General features: G+C 42.2%; 1 protein-coding gene across 5 annotated transcripts in view; it reads left to right on the forward strand.

Annotated features, from left to right (window-relative positions):
* klf8 (Kruppel like factor 8) overlaps positions 1 to 24,400 on the forward strand; it is an 88,749-nt gene that overhangs the window by 1,288 nt on the left and 63,061 nt on the right. For 2 of the 5 annotated variants that reach the window (XM_026182704.2, XM_026182703.2), the window contains exon 2: positions 633 to 755. In XM_026182704.2, the coding sequence (XP_026038489.1) occupies positions 729 to 755 (27 nt within the window). In that variant the 5' untranslated portion in view covers positions 633 to 728. Of the gene's footprint in view, positions 1 to 49; positions 756 to 24,400 lie in introns of those variants that run through there. The other 3 variants (XR_013911783.1, XM_080307325.1, XM_026182705.2) reach the window with 2 other exon arrangements.

Genomic DNA, 24,400 nt, shown 5'->3' on the forward strand with positions numbered 1-24,400 from the left:
TTAAGTGTCCTCAATTAGCTTGCTGGGTGACGTCAGTAAGGTGACATGGGTGTTTCTCTTCATCATCATCCGTGGGCAATAAGCTGCTGCAGCACAGCATTGGTGCATGGGAGAGGAGGTAATGTGGAGAGCAGTGCTGGTAGATGCAATTAAAGCCCCCCACACCTCCACGCCTCTCTCTTTGCATTTGTGCGCTGGTGCTTCTGCAGCAGCTCCTCTTGCACTGCCCGCCCGCCCGCCCGCTGCCGGTGTCGGGTCGCCGGCAGAGCGGCCCCGCTCCTCTGCAGGGCTGCGCAGCTCCTGACTGACAGAGAGATGAGGGGTGGGGACGCAGGGTGGGGTCACAAGCAGGGAGAGGCGGAGGAGGAAAAGGCAGAGAGAGAGAGCCCAGCCCTTGAATACACGGCAACAACACGCCGACAGAGAGAGAGAGGGAGAGACACAGAGAGACTGGCTGTTTTTTTTTTTGTTTTTTGGGGGGGTAAAAGCACAGGGAGCCTTCGACGCCGCGGATATGAACTGAAAAGAAACACTGGAAGAGGCAGGGATCGTGTTCCTATATCCCGAAATATTTGACTGTAAAGGTGGAAAACTAGCACCCCCAAAAAAGCCCTCCTCTCTCTCCCTGACAGTTCTGATTCAGATAGAGCTACACCCAAAGCCCCGACCGACCCCCTCCTGCTCCTGCTGCTCCACCCCTCCGCCGCTGCACCGCTCCGGCAACCGAGATGCACACGGAGACCCGTAACAAGAAAGTAAGTGCACGTTATTGGCTTTGCCCTGGTCAGTGGAGGAATTAAAGAAAAAGAAGAAGAAACATCTACCTGTGTGGGTGATCTGCCTGTACACAAGCAGAGTTGACATTGTCAACCCAACATGAGCCAAAAATATGACTGTCAGTGAGCGAATATAGCCTGTGCTTCTTTAACAGTCACACGTGTGTCCTTGCAGGCAGTTTATTTTGCAAATTAGTGGAAGAGTTTTGTAACAGCGACCTCATTGCATTGCAATAACATCATTCCGAGAGTCCTCTAATTCTAATGCAGAAAAAGGAAAACAAAATCCTCCTTGTGTGTGTGTTTGTGTGTGTCCTGTGTATCTGGCTTTCCCTCTGTGCGCCAGGTTAGTTCAGGTTCAATTTTGAATGCTCTGTGATCTCTGAAAGGCAGGAAGGAAACGGAAGGCAGCAAATGCAGCTTGCAGGACACCATCTTAGCTTTTAAAGGGCCAGCAGCCTCTTTTCAAACACAACTCTGGGAAAGCAGCCAGGTGCACTGCCTCCAGCTTAACTCTGCACCGGGCTCCTGCTGCCGAGATGTTACCCTCTGCGCTTCAGCGGCGTTCGTTTTGAGTGTCAGTCAGGATGGCGGTGCTGTTCGAAACTAAATGAAACTTGGCGTGTGGAGTATATCATCACTGCAGCTTCAGATCTGTTTGTTTGTTTGTTTGTTTGATGGCTGGCTGGCTGGCTGGGTAGATAGGTGATGAAGCCCCAGCCACAGTTTGGTGCAGCGCTTTCAGGTTTCCTGATAAAGCAGTGAACTTTGATCTGTGGATCTGCATGACCGACCAATGGTGACATGCAGCGTACAGTGCAGCAGATGCCAGATCACACACTGGCATCAGTTCATCAATTCAATTTCAGCTTATGTGTAGTGAAACGCCTATGACATCACATCCCGTGTTAGCGTGGAGAGGGTGGGGGGTGGCAGGTGGAGGACTGTGTGAAATACAGCTGTTGTTTTTCAGTGCTGGACGATGTTGAATTTGCAATGACGGAAACCAGAAGAAGTCATCCAGGAGATGATTGGTTCATTGATTAAATGACAGTTATTATGAAGGCTCGCAACCATCTGGAACAGATTATTTACTATGTAATAGGAAGTTGTGAAGTAGACACTTTTTAGCTTATGTGCACACACAAAGGCATGAAGCCAGTTGTGTTGCCCCCCTTTTTTTGGCTTAGGCATGCACCTAAAGTGGACTGTATTTCACTTCGTTTCATAAAACACTGCAATCTAAAAAACAAACAAAACAAAAAACAAAAAACTAAATCCACTTTTGGGGTGAAGTCTGCAGGGTTAATATTCAATTTCTGTGCTTAAGCTTAACCACAGGGTGAAAGCAAAAGTGAAGAGAAGGGATACATATTTTAGCCTGAAAATCCTCCTTTACTTGGAAGTATTTGGCTATTCTCCAGACGTTGCCACCCATCAGATCTGCTTTAAATTGACTGTGAGATGCTACCTTTACATTGTGGTGTTTGCACAGTTAATCCATTCACTTTGCATATTTCTGCAGTTTTTGTAATAGGAGCTGGGGCGCACTCAGTTTACAGGTCCAACACCCAGCAGTGAGTAGTGTTCTCCTTTGTGTTTAATGGTAGCTGACAAACAGCTTCTTAGTGCATTTCCGATCATTTGTAGTATAATGTTAGGTCAGGTTAACTGGGGATTCTTGTGATGATTGCCCATAGGTGTGAATGGTTGTCTGTCTCTATGTGTTGAATTGAATAAATGGATGGAGGGAATATTTGAATATGTCAAAGTCCCCTATGGAAAATTGAAAAACAGAAGAAGTGCCAAATGGGATGTGAACCCCAGTCTTGGTGCTGATAGAACTCCATCCTCCAACCTCCTGATTCAGACTTTGATTTGTTGACAGTGGCAATATTGGCCGTCAAGAGATGTCAGTCTTAGACACCTACAAAGTTTCCACCAAAGCACATGCAAACGTTTCGTTATGTGATGGGTGAGAGCATAGTGGATTGTTTGATGTAGAATCCAATTTCTTCTGCTTATCCAAATCGAGGAGCGGTGCTGCCATGGGGCTAGAGGCAGGGTAAGGGCTGGGCAGGTCACACACAGAGAGGCAGACAACCATTCACACTCCATTCATCAAACATACACTTTGATTTGGATTGTGGGAGGAAGCCGGAGTAGCCGGACAGAACCCAAACAGGCATAGAGAGAACATACGGAGGTTCTGCAGCGTAAGAGACCCTGTACACATGTATGAGTTAGTTTAAAGCTATCTTTTTTTCTACAGTCCTTTAACAGCTATAGGAAATGGCCAATCTTACTTATGCACCTAGTGCTTCTCTGTGAGGCCCGCGATGCATCTAGCATTCATGATAATAGAGCAGGTACTGTATGTACTATGCAAATACCCTCCCCTACACAAAAAACTCTGCATCTCTCATATGCATACAATGCATGCATTTCCTCTTATTCTTAGAATGATCAGCAGACTCTAAAATGAGAATAACTGCTGTTTATGCCAAATGAAGGGTGAGTAAGGCAGCTAGGGGGAAGTGTAGTTATACAAACATTTCTCTGAGCGGTGGAGCTGATGTGGAAGTTGAAATGATCTCAGTGTTTCTAGCCGGTTGACTATACCCTTAAATGGGAAGGATGTTTGAGGCCTCTATCTAACTTTACAGGCTTGTTCTTGCCTGTTTTTAAAGTTCAGCATTTCTTTAGTGAACAGCAAGAACATTTGATTTTATAGCATCACCTCTTCCCGTCTTTTGCGTGATGGAGCTTCACTATAAATTCCTGCACGACCAGCTTTGTTTAAATAAAAAAAACAACAAAAATTGTATGAACGGTCAAAAGTGCTTTTGTCTCCAGGGGAAACAGCTTGACTGATTTGCTTTTACCTGAAAGTGGAGACCAATAGATCTGTCTGAAGCCTTGTGACTGAAAAAGACCAGTTTTTAAAAACAAAACTCAGACTCTGTGTAATCTCTGCATTTTTAACAGTTATTAGATCCTTTCAGCCTCCAAGAAACCGAGCGAGGTGTTGTCACGGCCGCTCCCTTGCCTGATTATAATTAGCCTCGAGTGAATCCATTAAACAGAGAATGACTTTTATGACTTGTGCCACGTTTCGATGACTCTTTTAAAAGCACATGTACAACAGCTTGGCTCTCACGCACTTTTTCTGCCAAATCCAGTAAATCTGCAGGACTTTTGCAGCCAGTGTGGAACTGGAACGGCAATGCTTTTAAAGGGTTTGTACTTTAATTACCGTTTTTCATTAGCATCTACCTGTATTTACAGATGCCACATGCTACAATGTTTAAAACCAAACATCAGAGCAGTAGAAGTCTCTCTGTTAGGGTACCCCACCTACCAAAAAAGGTATAGTTCTTCCTTTTTCTTCTTTTTTTTGTAAGTTGCAAGCAGCAGTGCAACTGGCAGGTGATCTTTTGAGGTCAAAGTCAGTTTGCTGAGAAGTTCACATACCTTCATGTACCCTGTTGCTGTGGTTTTCTCTGCACTGTACTTATGCGGTTGGAACTGTAGTGGAGAGGTCTTGTAGACCCGAGTCGATGCCTCGCCTCACCAAGCCTCGCCTTTTAGTCTCTTTGCAGTTTCAAGTTTTTCACAGTTGGTGCAAACTGTCACATTTTTTTTCTGCTTGCTCCAAACAAACCCAGAAAATAAAATTCATGCCTTCCTCTGTGGCGGTGAAATCTCAAAGATGTACCTCTCTTTGGAACTGTAGCTAAAGGAGTTTAATGCAGTTGATTGTGAAATTAATCACAAAGCAGACGTTTGTTTACACTGTTAAAAGTTATCATTTCAGCTTATGTGGTGCTTCGTCACTGACTTGCACATTAGGAGTTAAAATGAAACTGGCTGATTATGGTGAAAGGATAAAATGTGACTCAGAAAATAAAATATGGCCTGAAGTATTGTTGTTCCAGTTTGATTTCTTTGGTGTGAATTGCCCAGTTTTGGAGATATCAGCTGTAGAGGTGATGCACAGATTCTTTCTCCAGAAGTCATGACCTGGTTATGCAAAGACATGAAAAAAATATCAGCAGACTTTATTGTGAGCGCTTTCATGTGGGAACTGTTTTATTTTCATCGAATTACCACCAGCAAGTGTGTCATCGCACAGAAAGTAGTGTGCATGTGTCCCCAATGAGGAACTTGTGCTTGTGACAGTGTGACAGGATGTAAACATTAGTGGCATCCCCCCAGCCCCATCATGAGCTGTAAACTTACCTAGTGCTGCACTTTCTTTTGAACTTTCCCTTTTAGGAGGACTGTAATAGATGAGCATTTTGTTGTTGTTGTTGTTGTTGTTGTTGTTGTTGTGTTGTCTCATCGGTTTTCTCAAGTTCTTTCATTTTCAAAGCCCCCCTTCGCCTTGCTTTCTGTTTTTACTTTTACCTCTGACCCAGTTAGCTGTGTTTGAAGCGTGGGAGAGGAAATCAATTTCCTCCCATCATGGTTAAAGTGATAGCATTGCTCAGAGTCTTCATCAGAGGCATAGCTGGGCATGCTCAATTGTTTATACTATGTGTGTGTGCGTGTGTGCACATATGTGTCTGTTGGATCAGCTGGACTGTATGTGAGAGCAGGTTCAGCTGTACATTCCTGGGCAGGGCATCAGCAGCAAAGGGCCCTTGAATACAAAGTCTGCCTGTGTGTGTGTGTGTGTGTGTGTGTGTGTGTGTGTGTGTGTGTGTGTGTGTGTGTGTGTGTGTGTGTGTGTGTGTGTGTGTGTGTGTGTGTGTGTGTGTGTGTGTGTGTGTGTGTGTGCGCAACAGAGAGCAGATGCCACACTGTAGGCAATCATTAACAATGCTGAACAAAGTTTCAGCAAACTTCTCAGAACAGGGATGTTGTGTCACCCCCTCTGTGCCTGCACACGGACGATACTGTGCAAAAAGTTTGGCCGTCGAAATGAAGTCGAATCATTTTATTTTTCCTTAACATCCATATGTAAACAGGAAATGGGGCCTTTTGGGAATCACACTGAATATTTCTAAATAATTAATGTTATTTTCAGGGAGTAAACAATTCTGATATTGATATTTTGGCTGGTATTACACGCAGTACGATAGCCACACAATGAGAAAGTAAATAATTGGGTCATTGTTTATTAACTTTCCAGCTGTGTAATTCACAAACTGGTGAGCAGCTTTAGTGTCCCTGCCAGGAAAGTCGTTAACGCCGGCAGCTTTACTGGCTCCCGAGGGCCCATGAACAGCCTAACGTTGGACTCAATTAATGTAGCAGTATGAACCCCCATATAGTGGTAATCGTGAGGCACAGACTGATATGAGATGTGATGATCTAGGCACATATCTGCATACACAGAGAGCAACGAGATCAAGAGAGACCAGTTGACGGATGCCGAACACATAATTCTTAAGAGCTTGAAAATGAAGGTAACGGGACTTTTCTAAATTGAGAGATAAAAGGTCTTCACAAACTTAAAGAAGTCCTGTCGTCTTTTTTTTATTTACAAGCTCCTACGTCTACCCTGACCTGGATGACTGAGATGATTATGTTCTTTCTCATGCTGTATTGGTCGGTCAGCTGGTATCTTCAGTATATTTATTTGGTTACTGTAGAGCACTGTTGAGTAATTCCTTTTTTTTTCTTTTTTTTTTTTGACTGTCCCGTTTGGCTCTTTTGCCATCAGAATTGTTGTCTAAAGGCAAAGAAAGATGCCCAACGGATTTACTTTACCAAACTGACCATCCCAGCCTTGCCGTAATGGTCCATTTGATTCACCTTTTATTGTTTATTTTATTTTCACTTACTGAATACGGGACAGACTTGACTGGGGGAAAGAAGGGGAGAAAGAAAGAGGGAAAGAGAAACAGCTGAGAAGAGGGACGGGGGAGAAGGGCAAAAGACAAAAACCAACAGAACGGGCAGAGAAAAAAAAATGCATATATCAATCACCTGGATCACCTGCTGAGAAAGAAAAAAGAAAGCAAGCAGAAGAGAACAAGAGTAATAGAATAAACAACATCACAATGATATATGGGAATATGACAGTAAATACTAAATGTTAAACATTATTGTGCAGCACATAAGATCAACAGAACACAGTGTGCTTTGAGGTAGGAGCCAAAAAGGGTGTAGTTTGTGGGTGTGATCACCCGTGTGTACACCTGTGAGCATGGACGCGCTTGTTTTTTGTTTTTTTAAAAGGTTCCTTCATGTAATAATCTGCTAGAGGGTGTGGGGGGGCCACAGCCCCGTCCTCCAGGGCGTGAAGCAGGTGTGGAGGAGATCAAAACTCCAGACATCCAGAGGCCCCCAGAACACAAGAGACCAAGGAAGACCAACAGAGGGGCAGCTGCGCCACTGTCCCAGTAAGAGCTGAGGAGAGTCCCAGATGAGGGCTCACTCAGCAGCCGCGGAGCAGAAGCCAGGGGGAGTTGCAGTGACGCGCCCGTGAGCTCCGCCGGCAGCCAGCTGCGCCTGAGTGACCGAGCCCCAGGCCGAGAGGCCGGGGGCACCCCACCTCCGAAGTGGCCCGAGCGAGCCCCAGGCTCCAGGCCCCGATAAGCGGCCGCCAAGGAGTGAGCCGGTGTGTACCTGGACGCCCATCCCCGGACACAAAGAACCACCAACGCACCGATGTCTGAGGGGGTCCGCCACTGGCAGGGGAAGTGGTGGTAGGGGGAGATAGGCCTCCAAACCTTGGAGGGCCTGAGATGTCCCCAGAGAGGTGGCGCCTGACACCCAACCTGACATATAGACACAGACATACAGGCACACACAGATACAAACATCCATTCCCACCCTCATGCTCTCATATGCACTTACTCCACACTCAACCAACGTGGAGACATACATAAAGAGACGTTGTACACACGATCACACTCCCCAAGCGTACTCTACAAACCGGGTCTAGGTGCCCCCGCCCCTGGAGGGGGGAACTGCACCCAGACCCAGGTGGTGTTTCCCTTTTCCCTGCGGTGGGGGGAGGCAGACCGCCCCGACTCCACAGCAGCAGGAAGGCTCCACACTCCAGACCGCAGTCGGACGGCCAACTCCTCCTCCTAGTCCTAGCCCCCCTGCTCCAGCAGGTCGCAGAGAACGGGGGTGAGAGAAGACTCCGAACCTCCCTCCACCCGCTCATTGTAATGTTGATGCATGTGTGTTCTAAGGTGCATTTAAAACCCAGGAGGGCTTGGAGCTACCTGCCAGAGAGCAGCAGGTAAGCGCATGGTCCCTCCTGCTAGCCCTCAATGTCTACGTGTATTTAAAATTGAGAGGTGGGCAACGATGCCAGGGGTGGGGTGTACACCCTGATGGTACTTTGGACTCCGTGTATCGTGCCCACCCCCAAGATCCTATATGTATGTGTAATGAGAGTGTGAGTAATGTGAATGTCTAAGTTGTGGGATAAAATTGAGGCAGAGGCAGCCAGAAGGGGACAGAGGGGGGGGGGGGGGGGTAGCCTCCTCTGCACCCTGGTGACATACCCCTACTCCAAGGCAACCCCTACTCCAGGGGCAGCCATCTGCTGTGAGAGGTTGAGGGTGAGGTGAGGGAGACGGGACATGATAGATCTCTGGGAATGTGAAGCCATTATGCTCACCGTTTCACCTTGGCAAATGGTACTGTATGACAATAGTGACGTTACATCAATACACACCAGTGCAGCAGGTATACTGGTGTTCTAGGGGGATCACAAGCTTGTGAACTCTTAATGTGGGTCTTAATGTCTTAATGTGGTGACCTCTTGGAATAAGGCAGCCACAGGTACCGACCGTAGGCTAATAAGACACATTAGTGAAATTTTGCAGTTGCAGCTTTATATGTTAGTAAGAAAATCAGATCTATAGGCTTAGCAGTGGGCCAGCTTAGACCAGTAATACTCTGACAGAAGCCCTGAACTTGCTGTGACATTCTTTTTTTTACTCTTTTCTATCTTTTTTCATGGTTTGATGCTACTTTGCTGCATGTGGTGTAGACAGTGCTAGGAGGACACCAAACAATGTAGGCAGAGCTTTTAAACCATCTGAAGCATCTTTTAGTTTTTTTTTTTGTCACATAACGGATACACTGATACAAGTCTAGCTGTGCTAAACCAGTATTAGCTGGGTCCATAGAAAACACCTCAAACCCATCAATTTTTGGTGTGACAGGTTTTTTTTGTTTTTTTTTCAGAGTGTTTGTCCAGTAGGATCAAACAGTTCTGGGAACTGCCTGAGGGTAACTACCCACTGGGGTGGTCCTCTGAGAACTGCATACCTTTAAGGCCTTTTTTTGTCTGCATTGGCACAAACAGTAGGAATGCTTCCGGAGGCGAACCACAGCTCATGGTGCTGCTAATGAGAAGTCTCCAAAAGCCCGCCTAATGAATCCCTTGTTTTTGCATTACCACCATATGCCTGTAAGTACCCAAGAACGCACCCAGAAACGGCACCAAATGAGATCTGCTTTGGTTGCAGGGTGTTTTTCTTTTACTTGTCCTCTTACAGCGTCGCCCTTTTCTTTATACGGTGCTTTGCTCTGTGTGGATGCCCCGGGTAGTTGAGAGGAAATGGCAGCATTAAATTAAAGAAAAGCTTCTAATATATCAAAATTGCATTTTAAATTTGTTTCATATTTACTCAAATTAGTCTGGACTTTACTGTTCATCCATTTTTCTTTGTATTGTTTCATCTTTTTGAGCTATTTGTGGACTTGTAGAAGCTAGTCTCTCCTCTTGGCAGTCATCCCACGATGCCTCCAGGCATTTATTTGGGCAGTTATTTTGAAGTATTATGTAAACTAACTTTGATTTCGGTCATCATTGGAAGATGAAAACTGCATATTTGGAATCACCATCAAATGTGATGCTTAAAAAAAGCACTTTGGTGTCTCTTCTCTGAAAAACTTTTCTGCTCCTGCAGAGTTGGACATCTGCATCTAGATTTAAACTCGGTGTTCATTGCATGCCAGGTCTGCTTATTATGCTGCTGACACAACAAATATCAAACCTGGATTTTTTTTTTCCCTTTCTAATATGGTGGTTGGCAGTGTTGCGCCAATCTAGACCAATCAGTGTCCACTTGTGCCACTCAGAGGTAGGTTCTCTCCAGCACAAGAGGATCCTTTGAGGCAAGAACTTAAAAAAGATGCCACAAATGGGGCTTTTAGGACTTTTGATGTAACCACTTTAAGCTTTGTGGACACATATAAGGGGGTACTTCCCTGGAACCAAAAGCACCTATGGATAACTTGCCTTAGTTCTTCTTTGGTTAAGGTTGTGTCTTGTTGTCTTTTGCTTCTTCATGAGATCTAGACCAACTTGTGCTGAAATCCAGCAGAATAAATTTGTACTGACAGAGCCCTGATGGTATAACCTGAAAATCTAAAGTCTTTGCCTAAAATATTTGTTGCTTAGCACTGAGTATGAGACACATTTCTACTGAGTTGTCAGGGTGACAAAGATGATTGGAGGGACCAGAATCAGCCGGTTGCTGCCAGCTTGTCACCTCACCCTTCAAATGCTCTCAAACAGCAGTTTGCCAAGATTTCTGGTCACGCTGACTTTTCAGGTTATCTGTGTTTCAGAAATGAGGATTGAAATGCTGCTGTTTTGTATCTAAATTGTGTCGATGAAAGTTGATATGTTTTTTTAGTTAGTTTGTTTTGTTTTACTTTTTTGAAATTATCAGCCGTGCTTGTGGTTTTGCAGGTTTTGGCTCATTGTGTATGTGGTAGTTTGCTCCATCAGTACGGAAAAACGAATAACCTGCGTGTAGTTTTTGCCCCTTGATTAGTGTTGTTGTTGAACAGGAATGCATTAAACACAGGCTTATTGTTTTTTGGATACTTGAGACTTCTAAACAAAAACTTTATAAATGCAAGACGTTGCATCATTCTTTGCAACACAGTCATCTTCTTTAGCAGGATTCACAAAAGTTTGCATTTGCTGTTCAACCAAATGATAAAAACCATTACGCCTCGATAAAAACACGGCTTTTGCAAATTAAGAGTGCCAATTGCTCTGGGTGGCGATTCCCTTTAACCTCCGAAGACCCGAACTCTTCCACAGCATACATTTTTAATTTCTCTTTGATATTTGGGCATATTGGGGCCCGATGAATGTAAAAACAAAGAATTACCAGATTTTTTTTTACCTTATTTTTGTTTTTAAGAAAAATAAGAGCCACATATGAGGATATTCGTTTAAAATTTTGATAGAACAGTAGCAGTATAATGTCCTCGTAAGTGGATATCAGGCCCATGTAGAGCAAAATTGAGTATTTTGGTCTAAATAACCCAAAACGTGATGTCCACATATGTGGACGCCAGGTCCTAGGAGGTTAAATTGGACCACATTTAAGAATATGTAGAGGAATTTCTCTAGAATAATCTTAACTTAAAGACCTCAAAATACCGCATCACCCCAATAGAGCACTTCGCTCTCACACTTCTTACTTGTGGTTCCTAGAATATTTGAAAGTAGAATGGGAGGCAGAGTCTTCAGCTTTCAGACCAGTCTTCTGTGGAACCAGTTCCCAGTTTGGATTGGGGAGGCAGACATCCTGTTTTTGTCTTCTGGTTCTGCTGAATGCTTATTCCTGTTAAAAGGGAGTTTTTCCTTCCCATTGTCGCCAAGTGTTTGCTCATTGGGGTTCTCTCATTGTTGGGTTTTTTTTCTCTGTTTTTGTATGATCGTTACAATATAAAGTGCCTTGAGGTGAGTGTTGTGATTTGGCGCTATAGAAATAGAATTTAATTTAATTGAGCTTTAGTCTCTGCTGAGCTTCTTCTGCACCTCTTTTCAAGCTTTTTATGTATTTTACTTTTTCTCAATGAGCCAGTTCCCTGATTGCAATGATTAGTTCTAAATGGATTGCAACTGAAGGTTTTCTTTTGATTAGCAGCAGCATGAAGTTTGACAATGTTTCACGGATTTCAAAACATCAACGTGTCTGCAAAACGGGCTTGGTTTGTTTCTTTATCAAAGAGAAAAAATGTTCGCGTTATTGTCAGTACTTTTGTTCATTCCACCCGCTCATATACGTCATAATCCACCTCGCTTCACATGAATTGGCATGCCATGTCATGGAAAAGTTTTTGCAGGTTTTTTCCAAAGGTGTGTGACTTGGGTGACTTTGCAGAATTGTGGGTTAAAAACAAAATGTCAGCGGTTAGAAATACTTGAGCAGTGATGTGTACACTGCAGTGATTCAATCAGCCATTATCGGGCCATAGAGTCATTTTTGCTCCATCAAACCATCAGTTTTAATGTTTGGAGAGCTATTGGAAGAGGAGTTGTTGCTTGAGTCTCTGCCACCTGTGGTTTGCAATGAGGTGTTCATTGCACCATTGTTTCCATTAACAGAAAACGTTTTTTTGGCAGCAGTAAATGTGACCCAGGTGTACTTTTTAAGGCAGTCTTGAAAAACCCTAGCTGAAGTCGAGGTGGTTGAGATAATAGTTTAAGGCAAAGTCGGTTCACTAAAAATACACCTGACCAGAGGAACTTGGCATGCGTTGGGTGTCATAAATCAATTCTTTGTAATGATGTAGAAGTATCCAGGGGTGCATTTGAAATTTAAAGGCACCTGTGACCTGGAGATTAGGAGTCTCATGCTTCACTGGCTGAGCTAAGGGCGCTCTAATAAGCATCCTGTAAGTGTTTTCCAGGTGGCGGCTAGGTATCTGAGCTCACCGGATCACTGCGCTTTTCCATTTTCCATTTTATGCGAAGCTCTCAGAGTAATTTACAGCGTGCTGCAGTACAATAAGCTTCAGTTCCTCAATCTCCTACACTGAAAGCAACCGACAGAGACAAGCATAAAGGATGGGTGACACTCTGCTGGCAGGAAGTTTCTTCTCTTCACCTTTGTGAACCGATGTCAACGTTTCCTTTTCTTTTCTTTTTTCAGAAATCTGTCTAAACTGCTGTCATGTAAGATTTTACAATAAATAAAGAACAGAATACATTTATTTGGAAGTCATTTAAAATTTAGAAGTTTTTTCAAACTTTTTGGCTTTTAGCATCTGGTACCAGCCCGTGTGTCGTTTGGTACCAGGCCGCGAGAGTTGAGGCTCGGGTGTGAAATGTATGGTTTTCATTGTTTTTATCATTAACTTCCCTGGGTCTTTTCCCATGTTGTAGTTGTGTATCTTATTTTGAAAGAAATATTTACACGTTACAATAGCGACCAGAGAGCATTAAGGGGCAGAGAGGAGGATGTTACTCTTAGTGTTGTTGGCGCATTTCAGGAGGACGCTGCTGATTAAGTTACACAATTACACAGTGAATCCGCGTTTATTATTATATTTACAAAATATCACAGTTTTTGTCTTGGTCGTATCATTTTATTTTGTTGTATTTATCTGTGACACCTTAAAGGCCGGTCCGTGAAAATATTGTCTGACATTAAACTGGTCCGTGGTGCAAAAAAGGTTGGGGACCGCTGCATTAGGATATGCAGCATTCCTCACTCTGAGGAAAAGACTGGCAGTCCTTCTTTTAAACATTGTCTTAAGCTTGTGACATATAAATACCTCCAAAAATGTAAATATGCTTAAGTGGTAATAATTAGTAAAATAATAAATGACTGTGGGACCATGATTAATAAAATTTTAAACATGTACTTGGGCTGCACAGTGGATTCAAATCAACCAGCTCTCCGGTGACCATTCTGGGCACTTCTTCTCACGATCCAAGGACATGATTGTTAGGTTAACTGGGAATTCTACATTGGTCATAGGTGCAAATGGTTGTGATGACAACCATTTCGTGGGCCGATAATAATCAGAATGAACAAAAAAGTACAAGTGTTAAACTCATCTTAGGTGCAATTCAGCCTTGCCATCGACTGAAAACCTTTGCTCCATAATGAAATGAAAAATAGAACAAAGGAGCCCTTGACTTGTTTAGAAGCAGAAAGAAGGGGAAAGATTTTGTGTTCAGACCTACAGCAATTCCACAAACCCTTACAAAGTGCTCTTAAAAGAGGTGATGCAACACAGTGGTCAACATACCCGCGTCCTTACAGTAAAATGTCATATTGTCAGCCTTTGATATGTTGTTTTAGTGCTGTTTTCAATTAAATATAGAGTTTAAATCATTTGTTGACACAGTATCCCAACTTGTTCTGAAATAAAGGTTCGTATGTGTGCTTACGAGTGACATAATTAACCAACTCTAACTCTCTAAGCTAAGTTAAAGCTGGTTAGCTGCCTAGCTGGCTGTTCATGTGGGAGAGAAAGGAGAGATAAATGAGAATGAGGTATGAAGACATGATGTGAGGAATGGAGTGGGTGCATTAGAGCCATCAAAAGGGTCACTGCTGGCAGGTGGTAGTGTGGTCCGGTCATTCAGCCACTGAATCATTGAGAATTAATAAGAAGCCGGTAGTCAAGAGAGCAGAAGTGAGGCAAATGTCAGACCTGTGCTTCTCTTCGGTGTGAGGTAAGAAGATGTATATTTTCCACATTTTTTCAGCCATTTATTACGCTCAGTGAAATAAAAACCTAAAAGAATATATAAATACCGGCCATAAATGTCTGAACAGAACACATTTCGGCTAAATACTGTACCCTTATGGTAGTATGTGCTCAGATAGATGGAGAATTGGAGGAAAAGAGTAGAGGTTGGGACACAGTTTCTGAGAAAAGAAGACAAGATGTTGTGTGGCAGAACATGAAACAATGAATAGACTCCCACGTATGATCAGTTAGGCTAGGGACAGGTATGTAATGTAATTATTTAATTAGGCTGGTTTTATTCCCACGTTTACATATGTTGCAACCTTCAATTTGAGCTTTCTGTTGGAGCAGACTGGGTCCACAGTTTTATGCTCAGGCCCTTCACTCTACTGAAAGAAAAACCTTTCAGTAAAAACCATTTTTTACCCTTTTATTCTATGACTCTGTTAGCGTAGCGTTGCATGAGTTACAGTTCAAAATCATCCTGACCTTTCGTGCATATGCTGTTTTAGAATTCCAGCTTTCTTCTGATTGGTTGCCTGTCATAAACGGAAGGTTTTGAACATGAGGTGGGTGGAGCTTCTGAGCATAAGATGACCATATTGTGAATAGCTGCTGGCTTTTTACAGATCCAGAAGTAGCCTTTGGTTCATGGGAATTACTTGAGCAATGACCTCATCATATGAAATTTTGGTCATGTTTGATACGAGTATCCTCTGTGGCACTATATAATAGGAAAGAAAGCTTAGGGTCCCTTCAGTGTTACATCAAAAATGGTGTTTTACAGATAACTTATGTGAATACTTTGAGGAAGACCCTTTTCTTTTTCGGGACAACCTTCCCTTCTGCGTGTTCTTGTGGTTGAGTGGGAGGAAGTCCCACTTCCCAAGGTTTGGGAAAACCCTTCCCAGAAGAGTGGATGGTGTTTTTGGCGCATATGCGTGCCCATGGCTGCATTTGTTCCTGTGGTCCTGACACTCATTCGTCCACACTGGGTTTTCATTATTGACATGCATTCCAGCAGCATCTAGAGGTGGATTTTCCTGCCCTGGATTCAGCTGAGTGGTGCAGTGGGAAGTCAAGTTGTTAGTGGTGTCATGGTCTCTCTTTTTTTTTCTCTCTCTCTCTGTTTGCTGGGCGGCCTTGTTCAGGCTGCCCTGCTCCAGGGCTTTAGGGCTATTTTTAGAGACACAGTGCTGTTTGTATGGCGAAGGCAGTGAAGAGCAGAGAAAGCTGATTCTCCTGTCATGTTACCAAAATTCAAGCCTGATATGAAGCAGCGTTCATACTGGGTAGAGCCATCCTACTTACTTTATGACCTTGAAATGATTCAACCCTGCGCTAAATGCTTCGCTATCACACGTAGCTCATCGTATGATTACATTCTCAGATGTAGGCTGGAATCCGTCAGCAGAGTCGGGTATATGAATGGAAGCCTCCAGCGGACGTGCGTGCCTCTTCTTAAAGTCGAGATGAGTACTCAAATCTGGAGTGTTACTCTGGTTCATTGTTTGTCAGATCTGTAACAATCGGCTATGACTAAACTGGGATCCAGTTCAAGTCGTGATGGACTATTTGAGCTTGTTACAAGATGCACAGACTGCTGCAGTACATGAATAAGAGGCAGACTGTGGCTCTGTCTATTACAGGCCTCCTCCTCCTCCATATTTTCACTACTACAGTCTACACATTTACACCATCTGGAGGTGACACTGAAATGAATAGAATTTCTGGCAGCTCTCTTGCTCTCACTCACTGACTAACAAGTGTAATGGATGAGAATGAAATTCAGTGTTTTAGCCATTAGGGTCTCAATTGCATTTCGCTCTGGATTTGAACAATGGCAGCCTATTTCTTAATCTCACTGTAGTCATCAGGATTATCCATATCAATTTTAATCATTAGTCATTTCTTCCATTCAATATTCGTGGATTAAATTATTAGATAAATGCCAGAAATGCTTCTGAAAAAAAAATCACTATTTAATTTGTTGGGATTCAAAATGAAGTCTTGAAATGTGAATTCTGCCAGACTGATGGTGCAAATTAAGAAAACAAAAAAGCGCAAAGGAGAGGCCGAGAAGAACTCGTGTTTTTTCCTCTAATAAACTAATTAAGTGATAATTTCAGACACCAGATTTATTCTAAGACTTGGAAAAACACATACCCCCTCTTCCCACCAGTGTTTGGAAAAAATGATGTCAATATTTGAGGGGATACTGTCAGAAATTTACCAATGATGGGAGGATACAGCCTACTGATTCTGTTCACCATGATGCTCTTTAGTCTTCTGCTGGTAGCGCTACATAATAATTAGACCTCATAAGCAGGAACTAGTGTCGATGATGTTGTTTGACATTACTCTGTCACCTAAACTTATAGAAAAATGTCAAATAATTAATGATTAACGATTTTGTTATTGTTTGTGTTCATGGAAATCTATTGTGTCTCTAACATGTATGCTTCAGTCTCAGCTGACTGCAGGTTTCCCCAGCCTTATAAATAGTACATTGCACAATGACTAAACTAGCACCACTGAATGAACAATGGGCTGGGAGGTCAGTTCCTTGATCATTAATATGCAAATTCTCACGTTTCTCCCACTGAAAATGGGAATCAACCTTTTGGGATTTACTTACCTGGATGAGTGAGCATGCATCGAGACACCCCAAAATGTGTCACTTTTTCCAACTTTCAGAAGCGGAAAATACAAATTTTGAATTCATGGCCACAAATCACTACGTATGAGATGGGAGAGATGAACAGTTGTGTTCAGGGACGTGAAACTAATGTTGGAAAAGAAATGTTTAGCAGCATGTAAAAAAAACAAAACAAAAAAAAAACAAGAAACCCCTGTAAATTTTGTTTTCCATGAAAGATAAAACCTCCCCCCCAAAAAAAACAACTTCCTGTGGAGTTTATCACCAAATTAATCAAATAAATGGCCGGCCAGGCTGGGCAAAAATATTATTACAAACATAATTGGCAGCTGTTTGTGGATAACGCACACCTGGTCTTCTGTTTGGTTTCATCTTTACCTGGAGTGTCTGTCGCAAACATCGGAGTAAAAGTGGGCAGTAGATGGAAATATTGTAAAGTGTCTGTAAATAAGCTGTGGGTACCGTTAGTGGTAAAAAAAAGTACTTGCAAGCTTATTTACACACACACAGACACAGACGCACTCGAACGAGCTGGGTTCCTTGGAACAGCTTGGCCGGCCCAGTAGCCATCTGTGTTGACTATACATTGAAATGACAGTTTAACTCAGTCTGCCTAAATGTGCTAATCTGTCATGCTTGTACATCTTATGATTCTGGCAACGTCTTAGCTTTCCGCTTACCCTTCTGTTCACTCTAAACAAACTGCAAACCTGGGACACAGCATTTCCTGGAGTAGTCACTGGACGTAGCGAACAAAAGCAACTGTTTTTCAATTTTTGTGTTTTTAATGCAGAATTGAAGGTTTGACTGCATGCAACAAAGAAAATAAAAACAATTGTAAAACACTTAAACAATTAATTTTCTTAAAGCTGCCAAACATAATGTGTGTAGATATACAAATGTATGTAAACTGTGAAAAGTAAAAGTAAAGTTTATACATGAGTGTTAGGATGTTTGAATTAAAAAAACAAAAACAAAAAACTGAAACTTAAACAGCTTCGTGGTAAGTATGTCTGTTTGATTAGAAGCTTTTATTTTGAAAAAAGCCACTAAAAACTACTGGGTTATATTGATTATAGGGTATTGTTCAGATGTTATGTACACATACACAGTGGGTACTTTTGATGTACCTGTCGCTAGAGCAGGGCGATATGGCCAAAAATATTTATCACGATATATATTTGAAAATTTGCGATAACGATATAACTGACGATATAATTGATGCGAGACAAAATACAACTCCACAACATTACTAGCGCAAAAAGACAACCTTCCATTTATTTTCACTTAAACAAGAAGCTGGTTTTTATGTACATTAAAACTTTATAAAAATGTAACAGTGCAAATGCAAATTCCTTGCTGAAAGTTTAACCCAAAGGCATTTCCAGTAGAAATGGGCTGACATATCCTGAGCATAACCATGTATAATATCCACTGAAGTTAAAAAGAGGTGCTTTGCAACATTAAACTGCAGTGTGCAGTACGCATTTTTCAGACCATAAGGTGCACGGGATTATAAGGCACATTAAGCGAAACAAAGCAGTCAGATAAATCAAACTTTATTAAACTCATTCTTCTTGCTTCCTCCACTTCTGTACCATTGATTCATTAATGTTGAATTCTCTGGCAGCTGCTCTATTCCCATGTTGTTGCAGTATATTAATGACTAACCTCGTATTGTGGATGGATTATCTCAGTTGTTCTCCTGACTGAAGTTTGGTCCGTTTACAGCATCCTGCCATGCGATTGCATTTGTCTCTAACCATGAAGAACCTTCACGTTAACTTTTATAAGTGGACAAGTGTTAGTGTTCGTCCTCCAGCTTCACTGTTTATGTTATGCTAACATAGCTTTGTCTCTAGCGATCACGTAGCACATCATTATATACCAGCTAGCCCAACTTCAGTAACCCTACAAACGTCACTGCTGTTTAGTTTCCTGTCTTCATTTATGTTGGAAGTGATAGCAGAGCTGTACGTTTGAATTTTTTCAGAAATCTCTCAGTCAGAACATGCAATATCATGCTTAGGTAACTAGCGAAACTAGCGAGCTAACTTCTGCTAGCTTCCTGCTAACTTCTAACTCCGTTAAATGTAATACATTTTGTTTTCATGGATGCCTGGAAGTTAAACTTCATAGTTACACCTGGTAAAGCAGCAATGCTGATCGTTTTATTAAAGATGAAAGAATTTAGACAGTTTTCAACTCTCAGTGATGCTGCAGTGTTGTTTGACCTGAAGTCAAATATACAGAGTTTAGGACCCAGATTACTCCCAGATTTAAGAGCATCTTAGTCCGACAAATACGAGAATAACAACGGCCGCTTGCATGTTCTGCAAAAAAATGTGCTTTGTTGTGTATCTGACGGACAAACACCAAACCAGTTCCACATCACAGAAGTTGCACCATTTTTACAAACCAATTCTGGTTCCTCAACAATCGGCCATGTGCGTATGAAAACAAAGGCACTGCGCATGCGCGTTTTACTCCCATTCTATCGCGATATTTCATTTTCCTATCGTTGCCTAACATTATACCGGTATTACCGTGAACGGTATAATATGGCCCAGCCCTACCTGTCGCCCATTCAGGTTTTCAGAGAGTTTTGAAATAAAAATCCAATTTAATGCAATAAATTGATTCTGTGCAAGTACTGAAGTAATTAATGGTTTGAATTTGAAATTGTGATGTTAATATAACACAAGTTGAAAAAAGTCTATTTAAAAGTGTTTATTGTTATAATGCTTAATTACTTGCAATGAAAAGGCTTGAAAATGTAAAGTTTCTTTATCAAGCATTTTTCATAGCAAGGCAGTCATAAAATGCTGTACACAAAGGCTAAAATAAACAGAACGGTACACAGTAAGATTAATTATTTTATCTCAAACTACCTGTTAATCAATTTAAAAAAATTAACTCTTTACATGGTTAGTTGTCTCCGACAAGTAAGGCTTAAATTAATTAAAAGTATTCTAGATTTCAGTCTTTAATAGCCTTGTGCTGTGCAAGAAGAATATTTTAGCGCACACGCATGCACGGATCTGAAGGGATGGGCTGGACTGTTGGCTCATACAGTATGTGTGATTCAGTTAGCTGTACGTCTAATAAAACTTAAAAGGCTTCACTTGGGATTTGGAAAGTCTTGTTGGTTTCTTTACTCGTGTTTTATGTTTTCCCTCCTCCTCCTCCTCTGTTGGTCGGGATTTCTCAGACTTGGGTCGTTGTTGCTTCATCCCAACATCAACACTTGAGTTAGAGATGAGATTAAGCTGGTTGGGAGACCTGCTGTTTTATTGATTGACTACATTTCTGTCTGTTACTCGCTCGCTTGTTCGGCTCGCTCAGACTACAGTGGAAGGTGAAGTTTGTGGTGTTGAAAATACTGATGAAATGAGACAAAATGTTGTTGTCATTAGTACTGATTTAAATATGTATTAGGACAAAGTTCTCCCTGGGAAAAAATTCTTCAGTGTAAAGAAATTCCAGTGATCATCATGCAGATAATTCAGCCACGTTAAGAGTAGATGTAGTAATGTCTGAAATTTCAGAAGTACTGAGGGGATTTCTGATTTTATAACATCAATGGATCCCTTGGTTTTTAGGGGTTTTTTTTATGTCACAAGGTCAGTTACGCCATTCATTTCATTGTCATCTACAACTCTGTTTCCTTCTATCCCATTTTTGGGTAGAACAACAAATTGATAAGGTGAGATAAGGTCTCATAGATTTTAGCAAGTTCCTGCAAGGAGATATGCTGACATCAATCAGAATGGGAGTGAAGCAATGTACAAAACAGACACACATGTTTGCCTCTAAAAACAGCTGACTGCAACAATAAATAGCGGGGATGGAGAAGGGAAAAAGTCCCTGAATTTTATTAGTTTCTGTCATGGCTGGTGATGCTTGTAAAACACTGGAACATGAAAGACTGTTGTGGGAATTAACACATTATGCACATGATGCATGTTGCATAGGTTATGTTGTAGGCCAGGGGTGGGAAACTCCAGGCCTCAAGGGCTTGTGTCTGCAGGTTTTAGATTTGACCATGATCCAATCACAGCTGATTTAAATGATTTACCTCTTCGACATGTCTTAAAGTTCTCCAGAGGCCTGGTAATGAACTAATCATTTGGTTCAGGTGTGCTGACCCAGGGTGATATCTAGAACCTGCAGGACACTGGCCCTCGAGGCCTGGAGTTCCCCACCCCTGCTGTAGGCTCCACAAAGATTCACAGCAGAAGTCTAAATCAGCCATAAAACCTCAATCACACTGAACACAACAGACCAGTTAGTGAACCCAGCAAGCTCCAGCCACCCGACCAATTGGCAAGTGGCTGCTGGGGGTTTCTGGCTGACATTAGGTAAAATTGGTCGTAAAGGGGGTGGTGTAGTAGAAACATCCTTGGTATTGTTATGGTCAATAGCGAATTGCTGTGAAATGTTCTGTGAAGACTCATCAGCTGACCACCGAGCAGTAATAAAACCACAAACTAGAAATTGAGACAGGCTGTTGCCTTCAAAGTAAAAGCTAGACTTTTTAAAGCATTATGTGCATGAGTAAGGTACAGCTTTTATTTTGAAGGCAGGTCTCAATTTCCAATTTGTGGTGGACTCACCACAGTTTCAATACTGCTTTCTGTGTTGTAAATGTTTTTACACAAGTTGAGATCTTCCATGCAAACTAGTGACCAAAGCAGTCATTGGTTGCTAGCCAGCAACCGCCAGCAACCTCCAGTAACACGCCAACTGGTTGGGGAATAATTATTTTCCTCAGTAACCTGCGGTTGTGAGGGGCTCGCTGACCAGTGTCTAGGCCACTGTGAGTGGGACTTAATGTAACTGTATTATGTGGTTTAATATCTGCCAGACTTCTATAGAATAACTGTATTTGTGTATAAAAGTGTTGGTAGCTGGCTCTTGAGGGTGTCCGGTAACTTAATGCCACTGCGGTCTGACAGGCCTGAGGAGTTCACCATTTGTTCGCCAGCAGGTTTTGTAGGCTGGTGGCTTGTGTCACTGTCTGGCTGCTTTGTGTAGAGCTGACGCCCAGAGTCCTGTGGAGTAAACAATAAAAGGCTCTAATAGTAGGGAAAGACTTTAGGTTTAACTGAAGGTCATAAAGCTTCTGGGAGTTTGTCATGTGAGCTGCTGCATCAGAAAGCTTGGCTTTGTTAGGAGTCTCGTGTCTCTTCTCTTTCTGTGATCTGTTTTTTCTGGAATTTCTTTTTCTGGTTTTGTCCTTTTCTTTTATTATTTTTATTCGTTTTTCCACTTGTCCTTCGTTTTTTGTCTTTCATTCACAGTCTGCATGAGATAAATATAGATTTCAGTCATTTAATTATTTCGAGTTCCTCTGCTATTCTAATGCCATATATGTGAGCTGTCAAGGTCTGTTTAAGCTATGAGACAAGAATTGTGTTTCTAGTGTAGTAATATCCATTTAAAGATGTTTCATGTGGACTACATTTGCAACATAACGGCAGCTTGAGACATTTTATTTCCACCATTTTTACATGTTTATTGAGGGCTTCTTTTTTCCAGAGTTATTGTCAGCCTTTGTTGGAAACACTAAGCGTGCCTATTGAAGTACAACAAAAAACTTGTGGACATGCTTATCGGCTTTAAAAATCATTCAGAGAATAACTGTGTTTTTTTTAGTGTGAATTCAGTTTTGTAGATTGAAAGCTGTGTAATGCAAAAAAGGCTGTGCCGAGTTCGCTATCAGCGTTTGCTAATTCCACAGAACTCTGACAGGTAATTGTGTGTATAAACACACACATCATGAGCCTGAAGATCATATCTGTTCATTCTCTGCAACTGGGATTGTGTATGGGCATGAATGTGTGCATGACTTTTAAAATGGAACTCATGGATAAGCATTGAATTTTGCATGGATTTTAACTAAATGTACAACCAGAAATGAACAGATTATAGAATATATCACAAATAATGATCCATAAGTAAATTAATCTGCTTTGTTTTTCTTATATTTTAAATACTTGTAGCCTCAACACTCAAGATGAAGCACGAATTGAACAGTTTACCTGATGTCCCTGTACATGACAAATAAATTGCCTGAAATTGCCTGGATTTTATGATGTAATGAAACTATAGTTTCAACCTGTTGTCACTACTGAGTCATAATTGACTCATCTTTGGTTTTGACTTGCAGGCGTCACAACACGCTGGGTATGCTGTCAAATTCAGTTTTAAATGTGCAGGGCGGTCAGATAGAGTTCCACTGAACTTCTTCAGTGTTTGGTCTAGGTGCCACGAGACTGCGGCAAAAACGCCATGCCGGTGTTGTCACTGCTACGGGGCACGCAATGTTTGCAACGAAAGAAATGGAGGAGCCATGACGATATCGTGGAATGAGATGAGTAAAGTTTGACTTATCTGTTTTGTTTCGCTTAATGCGCCTTATAATCCGGTGCGCCTTATGTATGAAAACAGACCCGTTCATCGACAGTCAGAAAAATATGGTAATTTCTTTAGTTGCTTCATTTCTTTTTTCCAATGAATGCTCCAAGCATCAATGTTCAAGCACATGCAAACATACTCTGGGCTTAGAAATGCCGAATTTTTGAACTACGCCCTTGAAACGTCTGAAATTAGAACGGATTACGTTAAAAATTGTAAGTCTTGAATTTAGAAAAGGGGGCTTAATGGTTACGTAAGAAGTCATAAGTCCATAGCCTCGAGTCTTTTTCTGGTTATTAAATACAAAACTCAGGCGAGAAGCTTTGGTACTGAATGTTCAAGGGAGAGGAAGTGTGTGTGCGCGAGCGTTCATTAGTGGAGCGTGGAGTATAGCCGAATACGTGCCTCTCGTGGGAACGTGTGACTGAATTATGTGAATGAGCGTGTGTGCTGTGGTGGGTGGGTGCTGAGGGGTGGGGCCTGAGGGCTCTGTGTGTGTGGGTTTTTGTGTGTGTGTGTGTGTGTGTGTGTGTTTGTGTGCAAGCACTTATGTGTGCACATTTTTCTCAGTAGCCTCTTGTGAGTTTTTGCCAACGTGCATGCCTGTGCTGACACACTGTGTGTGTGTGTGTGTGTGTGTGTGTGTGTGTGTGTGTGTGTGTGTGTGATATTGGCTGTGTCACCTCAGATTAGGCCCTGATGCAGCGGCGGCGGTGGTGGTGGTGGAGAGTGACCCCCTACCAACCGTGGCACAGTCATTAACGTGGAGAAAGAATCCCGTCTCCATGGCAACCTCGGCCGCACTGCCAAGGAGGCCACAATGAAAAGAAAAGGGGGACATGGGGAGGGAAAAGCAGGGCCGAGGGGAAGGAGTGAAGGAGGAGAGAGAGAGAGAGGAGAGGCTGGTGGTTGAGGTGGGGAGGGTGTGTCTGAAATTATGTGTGGTTGGAGATAAAGGTTGTGGGAATGACAGAGAGACATAAAGACTAGTGATGTTGATGGAGAGAAAGTGAGATGATCAGATAATCATAGCAGTGCAGCTTCAACACACACACCTCACTCGGGAAAGAGATATTGATCTTTTATCTCGATGTGTTGGAAGCATTCGTTTTCA

Source organism: Astatotilapia calliptera, chromosome 10 (assembly GCF_964374335.1).
Source record: "Astatotilapia calliptera chromosome 10, fAstCal68.1, whole genome shotgun sequence".
NCBI classification, from domain to species: domain Eukaryota; kingdom Metazoa; phylum Chordata; class Actinopteri; order Cichliformes; family Cichlidae; genus Astatotilapia; species Astatotilapia calliptera.